The sequence below is a fragment of the Anastrepha obliqua genome, chromosome 2 (assembly GCF_027943255.1).
Source record: "Anastrepha obliqua isolate idAnaObli1 chromosome 2, idAnaObli1_1.0, whole genome shotgun sequence".
Classification (NCBI taxonomy): Eukaryota; Metazoa; Arthropoda; class Insecta; order Diptera; family Tephritidae; genus Anastrepha; species Anastrepha obliqua.
The window spans coordinates 47,199,152-47,207,777 of NC_072893.1; the positions used below are offsets into that span (position 1 = coordinate 47,199,152).

Consider the following 8,626-nt stretch of genomic DNA (forward strand, 5'->3'; position numbering starts at 1 on the left):
TGATCTCGTACGAGATTTAGGACTATCATCAAGGCAAACAGAAATTCTCGGGTCCAGATTAAAGCTGTGGAATCTTGTGAAAAATGGATTCAAAACTATTAAAGATCACGGCGAGTTTGGATAGGTTGGCAGGCAAACTAATCAAAGTGACTTCCTTTTGCAATGCAGAAAAGCAGCACAATGGGTTCGATTGTCTCACATTGTGTAAGGTTGGAATGACTTCGATAACGTTAGGTTAGGTGAGGTTTAGTTAGGCAATACTATATTACATCCGGGTAAGTCAGAAAATTTCAGAAGTAAGTCAGCAAATTGCGTTACTTTTTGCATTATTTTTTTATTTTTTTTTTGATAATATTCTTCTTTGGGTCTCTGTTCAACTCGAGAATGTTCTGTTTTTTTTTATTTTTTATTTTTACAAAAACGTTCTTCACTTGGAAAATTTCTTATCAATTTTGATGAAATAATGCTTGCTAGATTCGGAAAGAACACAGCTATGAGTAAATATACTTAATTATACACGTATTTCCCGAATAAAACCGGAGAACCGCATTAAATTTGCAAATATGAAAGTAGCGAACAAAACTTTAAGTTTACTGATTTTTTTGTTTTACAAAAAATCCGTTACTTCGACACATTTTGATCGATTTTTGAAATTAATTGCTTTTTACATTCGGAATACACACAGCTGTAAGACTTTACACAAATAAATAAACCTTTCATTTCGCTATTATCGACAACACCTCGTTAAACTCGCAAAAATTGAAAAAAAAATTACTACAATTTAAGTTTTGTGTTGAAAAATCAGTGGTTATTTTTGCTTAGCGTGAAAAATAGAAGACATTCGTTAGAAGAACTAAAATTTACCTCAACAAAACTGCTTCAAGATTGGAAATCGGATAAAATGCAGACGAGCTACGAATTTTCAAGTGTCGGAAAACACCAAAAATCGGTTTTTAATGATAAATAAAAAATTTGAGAGCATTAAAAATTTTTTGAGCACGGTTCCGCGTCATTCTCTACATTGCTTATCATGTCACTTGAAAAGTTCTGATGCACTGTAGCAACGTGTTATCATTAAAATTCTCAACTTTTTAATCAGAATCTTTCGATTTCCGGATATGTGCTTTATACGGAAGAAAGTCCACACCATCGTTTGCGAAAAAAAACTCAATGGTTATAAAACTGCATACCATACTTCTAATTAAAAGTTGAAAATTTTTATGAGATGTTTTGAATTTTTTTTTAATTTTTGTGAGCTTTGTATTAAATTTAAACTTTGATTTAAAAAGTTTTAGTTAGACAGTAAAAAATTAAAAAAAAAAATTAACGAAAAAATATTGGCTTGAAAAATATGGCGAAAAGCATAAAAATATCAAATGGCTTAGTTATGTGAGCACAGGTGTACATATTCATGGTGATAATACGTAAATATATATAAAGGGGGATTAATTTAGAGGTGTCGGATTTTAAATTAAAATAAAATATCGGATTTTAAATTGAAGTAAACCAACGAAAATCTAAATTGATTGGGCAAACTTAATTATTTTTGTGTAGAACTATTCATGAAATTTATTTTTTAAAGATAATCCCTTTCAAAGATTGACCGCAACTGCGTCGTCGGCCATCCATAAACAACAATTTTGAATGACTCGTGGCTCGCTGGAGGCCTTCGGTCGGCATCTCGTGAATAACTTTATTGATGTTGGTTTCCAATGCCTCAACTGAAGCTGGTTTATCCAAAAAACATTTAGGATTTAGATACCCCCACATATAAAAGTACAAAAGTGTGATATTACACGATCTCGGTGGCCAATCCACTGGTCTGAGATGAGAGATAAATTTCTCACCGAAACCATGACACCATAAATTCATTATTTCAAGGGCTGTATGGGCAGTAGCGCCTTACTGGCGTCTTGTTGGAACCAAATGTTGTGGAGATTACGGACTTCATTTCACTTCATCATCATTTCAGACTTATATTGACGCCAGCCTCGTCTATGAAGAAATATGAGCCGATGATTTCTCTAGGTCACACCAAACGGTTGTTTTCAATGGATGTAATGGCTGATCTTGGATAGCTTCGGGTTGGTCTTCAGCACGAATACAGCAATTTTGCTTATTAACGTAGCCATTAAGCTAAAAATGGACCTCATCGCTGAGCCCCCATCATTGACCTGAGCGCGCGATAAACACTTTTCACAGAGCGTCGTTATACAATTTTATGATTTGTAAACGTTGTTGATTTCCAAGTCTTTGCATAAAGAAATGTCAATGAATATTGAAAAAAAATTGTATATTTAGTTTGACAGTAGTCACGCGTGATCTGTCAAAAACCCCTATTGGCAAAAGTACCTCCAATCTGATCACCCTTAGTATGAAATATAATAAAAATATTTTAGAGCATTAATTATATTATTTATTAGCCCCACCTCGCATGCTGAATGCATTAGCGGAAGAGCTCTGCTTTTAGGCATGTGTGTGTGCGTTGGGGAGATGTGCGAACTGCCGCCTGCCTGAGCAGTGCGACTTGGCATGCTGCGTAAGAGAAAAGGGTGCAGAGGCGTGCGGCGTAGACAATTTCGGTACTTAAGAATTGCTTAGTTATACTATCCATTGTTGTCACGGGCATATGGAGATTACGCGATCTTTTGTATGCACGAAATATTATATGCGCGTATACGGCACGCCCATCGCAGCCAAACTAACTCAATTTAGCACCTGACATTTTTGGCCTATAAATTTGTACGCAGCTCAAAGAGATCTGAGCAGTTCACATCGAGTTTGGTTCAACGGCGGTTTCGAATAAGCTGATCGTATTTTTCTCGCGCTTATTAATTTAAGAAAAATTAGACGATAAATAAATAACTGGATTTTTTACGATGAAAGTGTGTTTGGTTCTTGCTGTGTGCGTCCTGGCCACGCTTGCGCCACCCACCGATGCTCTCTTAGGCGCCAAATTGGCGCTGTTGGGCTTAGCTGGAAATCTGGGTGGAGGTGGTAACAGCGGTAGCGGCGGTGGCGGTGGGGGCGGTTATGGTAGCGGCAGATACAATGGCGGCTTTTACGGCCAACAAAATGGGCCCATCTACAGCAATGGCTATGGACGTCAGTCGTATGGCGGTGGTTACAATTATGGCATTGGAGCGAGTGGCGGCTATGGTGGTGGCTATAGCAGTGGTGGGTATGGCAGCAGTGGTTACAGCACAGGTGGTTACAGTGGCAGCAATGAGGGTGGACAAGTCGTAAGGGTTATCAAAGTGATTGTACCCAATCAGGATGCTGATGTTTCATCAAATTACGCAACTGGTTACTCAAGTGGCTACTCCAGTGGTGGATGGATACCAATACCCGCACCTGTTCCCGTGCAACGCACCTCTTCTTATGTGACCACACAGTCGGTGGCGCCAGCGCCTATCCAAACCACTTACGTTTCATCAGCTACGGCACCACAACCCATTCAGTATTCGGCTCAAATTGGACAAGAAAGCGCCGCACGAGCTTATCAATATAGCAATGCGGCACCTCAACCCATCCCAATTCAGGTGCAAGTACCACCGGCAATCAATTTGCCTGCACCCGCACCAGCACCAGCACCGCAAATTTCGGTTAGTCTGCAGCCACCAGCGCCTGTGCAAACGGCAACTTCTTATGTGGCAACACAATCGGTAGCTCCAGTGCGCACTATAGTTCAGGCCGCGCCAGCGCCTGTGCCCGTTCAAACCACATACGTTGCAGCTCCAGCACCGCAGCCTATTCAGTATTCAACTCAAATTGGACAATCAGGCGCAGCGCAAACTTACCAGTACAGAGAGTCCCCGCAACCACAACCTATTCCACCACTCGGCCCTGCGCCTGCACAACAGGTGAAAACTATTAAGTTGATCGTAGATGAAGAGAATTCGAGCCAAGGAGGATTTAATGGTGCTCCTGCTCAAACCTATGGTCCCCCATCTCCAAGTGGTGGCGCTTGGGACAGCAGCAGCAGTGCGACGGGTGGCTGGAATAGCGGTTATAAGAGAGGTGGCATTTGGGAGAAACTTGGCTGCTAAAAGTCGTTTAGTAAAAAACTGTCTTCGCTCTTTTTGCACACATAGTCTTACATAGTCTTATATATTTTAAAAATATCTGTACTACATAGAAGTCTTTTCACCAAACTCATGTGTTTTTGAAACGAAAATCATTTTGGCTTACGAATAAAGTTCGAATAAAGTTCTTTTTGAATCTTTTGAGAAACATTTGGCATTCTGTAGTCATTGCACATTTAGCATTTACTATCTAATTAAAGTAGTGCTGCTTACAGTATTTACGGCTCAGTTGTGTCCAAAGAGGAATGCGCTAATTTTTATGCTAACAGTAAATCATACAGCAACTTAAGTTGCAAACTTTTAACTTTTTTTTTGCTAAGAGAGCTAAAACTTAATAAAGTTCGATTTTATGAAATGTCTTAGACAAAAATTTAAGTGGCGAACCAAGGTCAATTAGGATGGATAAATATGATTAAAGATGTACTGTACGAGCTCAAAGCCAAAGCTACCTTAAAGAAAGACATTTTTGGTCTCTATAAATTTAGATAATTAGGTAAATGCATCGCTGAAGTCGCCTTTCGCGTATAATCAAAGTTTGTTCCAAAAGACGTAGGATATTTCCGCCCTTTGCATGATGAGATAACAGCTACTGAAATTAAGAGATCCCAGGGTCAGCATACCTAGGGATGCGGAGATATTAAAATATGCTTGATAGTGAGGTCTTTTAGACAAGACCGGATCGGCAGCAATCGTTAACTTTCTTTTTTCCAACCAACCAGTAATGTTTAATAATGAGAGGAGGAGTTCTAACGGAACATTATCCAGGAGTAAACCCCAATTTAACATCATCTTTTTATACAGAGCAGAGATGCTAAGGTGGCCGACTTAGCCGAATGGGTTCGGGCGTGACTACTAATCGGGAGTGCGTAGGTTCGAATCTCCGTGCATGAAACAGCAAAATGATACACAATTTTATTTCTAATGGCGGTCACCCCACGGCAGTCAATGGCAAACCTCCGAGTGTATTCCTACCGTGAAAAAGCTTCTCATAAAAACCATTTGGCGTTCAGACTCGGCCTAAAACTGTAGGTCACTCCATTTGTGGAACAACATCAAGACGCACACCACAAAGAGGAGGAGGAGGTCTCTATCGCATCAGATATAGGGTGGGCCATGTAAAATTTGCTTTTTTTTATTTTGAAGATTGAACATTGTCATTTATGAATAAAACAGAATATCGTTCAAATGACTGCCATGACTGGTTTTACAGTAGGCCATTCGATCAACCCAATTTTTAAGCACATTTTCGATTGTTTGGGCTCCAATTTCATGAATGGCAACTTCGATTTCGTGTTTTAAATCATCAATCGTCTCTGGATGGTTCGCATAGCATTTGTCCTTAACGGCTCCCCACAAAAAATAGTCCAACGGGCTTAAATCACAGCTCCGAGGCGGCCAATTGATATCGGAATTTCGCCTAATTATTCGGTTTTCAAAAACGGTAGCCAAAAGTTCGAGTGTAACTTTGGCAGTGTGACAAGTTGCACAGTCCTGTTGAAACCAAATATCGTCCATGTCATCCTCTTCAATTTTTGAAAACAACTCGTTGAGCATGTCACGGTAACGCTGGCCATTTATTGTAACCGCGGCTCCTCGCTCATTTTCGAAAAAAAATGGCCCGATGATGCCGCCAGACCAAAAACCGCACCAAACAATGACTCGTTATGGATGCATTTGCTTCTCTACAGTAACGTGTGGATTTTCTGAGCCCCAAATCCGACAATTTTGCTTATTGACGTAGCAACCGATGTGAAAAGAAGAAGAAGACTCGCCACTTTGGAAATAGGTTTTCAATATTTCTCAAATTTGTTCAAGCGTATAGCATCCCATTTCGTAAATGTCAAACCTTTAAGTAAATTATGAACACATTTGACATGTCATTTGTCTTACCATTCTCAAAAAAATAGGTGGTTCAAAAAGCAAACCCTATATGACCCACCCTTTATAATAATAATTCCTACAAGGTGAAAACATCGTGCGGTTTATCAAGCCGAAGCGCATCCAACGACTAGGGTAAGTTTGCACAATGCCAGATGAAAGAATACCCCGCAAAGTGCTAGATGCGCGCATGCTGGGTGAAAATCGAAGAGGACGTCCGCGGAAGTGATGGTTAGACCACATTGAGGACGATCAAAGAAGCAAAGGAGCGACCAACTATTGTAATATGGCAATGGGCCTTAATACATGGAAAATAATTGTAATAATTTGCTCGAATACTTTTTACAGCAATCATTTTATTCATGCTTTGGCTTTGAAAAGAACACAGAGACAGCACCAGCACAAGCATTATTTTGCAGCACGAACAGGAGGCAGCTTCTTTGACTGCGAACAAAGCGAATAGTGGAAGCGACTGCACACCAAATGGGCTGCAGCACCCTTCTACTGCTATAGCAAGCGGTTTGAAAAAAAAAAAAATAGCCAAGGCACACGACGGCTGTATCCATGGTGAAAAGATGTATAAAGGTGTAGCCATTTCAGACCGTTAACTGGGTCTCAGTGAATTTGAAAAAGTTAGCTGTTTGGCTGATACCACATGGGTCATGGCAGCGGTATGTTTACGAAAAAACTGTGTTGGTGATATAAGAAAAACATCAACCCACTCATGTTACTTCGTTGCCGTCTGAACAACGACTCGTCCAATCGAGTATGTGAATACGCATGAAATAAGCGGGCAGAATTCTGTTGCCGATCCCCATGTGACGTGGTAGCTGAAGTTACTCACGCAATTTTGTATTTCAACATAACGCATGGTTGAACCTGAAAATCTATCGTCCTTTCTTAGAAGCTTTCACCTCTGGATCTCACGAGAGCGGTGCATGCTTGCTAAGCCTGAGAGGAGGATTGGTGACTTATAGGGTGAAAATACCTAATGGCTCACACCGCTCGCTCTTTTCTAGGCACTAACTCGAAATGTGGTTTAGGATTCTATACAGAGTAAGCAATAATGAGGCTTGGCTTTCTCATATTTGAAGGGAATGGCATTCGTAGAAATAATGATTTCGAGTCTGTAGTATTTACAGAATCTTTCCCGCAATTAGGACTTAACTTCATTTTGTAATAAACACTTAGCCTTACTCCCCTATGCTAAAGAGACACCCAAAGCATCACAAGAACTTTAGTGATTAAAGGAGATTCATTCAAAAACATTTAATAATTTCATAGGTTAGTATTTTGATTATATCTTACAAGTAAAATAGAATTTCGTTTGCCAACGTAGAGTACTTTCTGTCATAACTGAATGTTAATCCAACATTAGCTCAACTGCTGCCTTAGTAAGAAAAAAAATTATTTTAAACCGTAGTCAGTTTGTGACAATAATAGCAACTAAACCAAGGCACCAAGTACTCAATAAGCGTCGAAGCACAACAAATTGCATCCGCTACTTAATTGATCAGAAAAATAATGAAATAATTGCATCAAAGTTTCTATCCGCAATGTGCACACTCACGTATATAAAGGCGAAAAATATGAAAGACTTCTTCACTGAGCGACAATAACTTCAAACAAAACATTACACAAAATGCTGTTTCAGCCAATATTTAAGAATTTACGCTTTTTGATTTTACTTCTTCTAGCCGCCACTGAGCTGCAGGCAAGCACTTTACGAGACGAGGGTATGGAGGCGAGCGAAGTGCGGACAAAACGTGGACACAGCACAAGTGGCGGTGCACCAAATGGTGGGTTAGAATGTCAAACAAACAAAACGAAAACAAAAATAATTTTGGTTTAACATTTTCGATTTCTTAATTTATTATGCGCGCAAACTGCGAAGACTACGGTCCAGCTATAAAAATCACCTCGAGCATCTTGCAACTGACCAAGGCAACGGAGGGTGGCACGGCTATTGGTGATATTGGTTTGGAGCATCATGAGACCACACTTGAACAGCCTTGGCCGGTCTCTGCTGCCGGTGCTCACTTGCCAGCCGCGCACACCGTTTGGTTGGAGTTGCCAGGAAGACAACAGGATTTCCACTTGATTGCCGTGCCGGATGTAAGCAATGATCATACGCAATTGTCCCACGAAGGTGCTGGCGCCGCTGGTGGTGCAACCAGTTCTTCAGATGATGCTACCTCTTCGCTATCCAAAGGATTGCATACACAGATAGTGAGCAGCGGTAAAGTCGTAACGCGCGTCAGCGATAATCTTGATTTTGGCGAAGCGGCGGAGGGGAGAGCAAAGAGCAGCTCTCGAACTTCTTATGGCAGATAAGTGGGGTTCGTACTTTGAAATAAGAGTTTGTAAAAATAAATGATAAAAAAAAAATCGAAACGCAGTGCAGTGTCATACAACTAATAAGAAGGATTTGCAAAAGCTAAGAGGAATAAAAGGAATAAAAAAAAACATTTTATATTTCTCATAACTGGATGTGAAACACAACCCAGGTGGTAAAAATTTATTAATATTACCGTTTCCTTTCGTAATTTTCCTTAAATCACCCAACAACGTGCATTCAATCCCTGCATGACCTTCTCTAGCTCTCAACATAAACTTGGATAAGACAGTAACCTTGCCCATTTTCCTCGGCTTCGATTATCCAA

The 8,626-nt window shown here is 40.2% G+C and overlaps 2 protein-coding genes across 2 annotated transcripts; both read left to right on the forward strand.

Annotated features, from left to right (window-relative positions):
• Window positions 1-2,879: 2,879 nt before the first annotated feature.
• LOC129237292 (glycine, alanine and asparagine-rich protein-like) lies at window positions 2,880-4,049 on the forward strand. The gene is made up of 2 exons (XM_054871944.1): window positions 2,880-3,548; window positions 3,693-4,049. Exons 1-2 carry the CDS (start codon window positions 2,880-2,882, stop codon window positions 4,047-4,049), a joined length of 1,026 nt encoding a protein of 341 aa, XP_054727919.1.
• A 3,556-nt stretch (window positions 4,050-7,605) lies between these two features.
• LOC129238116 (uncharacterized) lies at window positions 7,606-8,297 on the forward strand. The gene is made up of 2 exons (XM_054873155.1): window positions 7,606-7,762; window positions 7,858-8,297. The coding sequence occupies exons 1-2, from the start codon at window positions 7,606-7,608 to the stop codon at window positions 8,295-8,297; spliced, it is 597 nt and encodes a 198-aa protein (XP_054729130.1).
• The last annotated feature ends 329 nt before the right edge of the window (window positions 8,298-8,626 follow it).

Excerpts from the sequence above, each read along its gene's own strand:
- LOC129238116 (XM_054873155.1), top strand. The coding sequence starts at position 7,606 with ATGCTGTTTCAGCCAATATTTAAGAATTTACGCTTTTTGATTTTACTT. Across the intron at positions 7,763-7,857 it reads AAGTGGCGGTGCACCAAATG|ACTACGGTCCAGCTATAAAA; the intron begins GTGGGTTAGAAT and ends CAAACTGCGAAG.
- LOC129237292 (XM_054871944.1), top strand. The coding sequence starts at position 2,880 with ATGAAAGTGTGTTTGGTTCTTGCTGTGTGCGTCCTGGCCACGCTTGCG. Across the intron at positions 3,549-3,692 it reads CCATCCCAATTCAGGTGCAA|GCCGCGCCAGCGCCTGTGCC; the intron begins GTACCACCGGCA and ends ACTATAGTTCAG.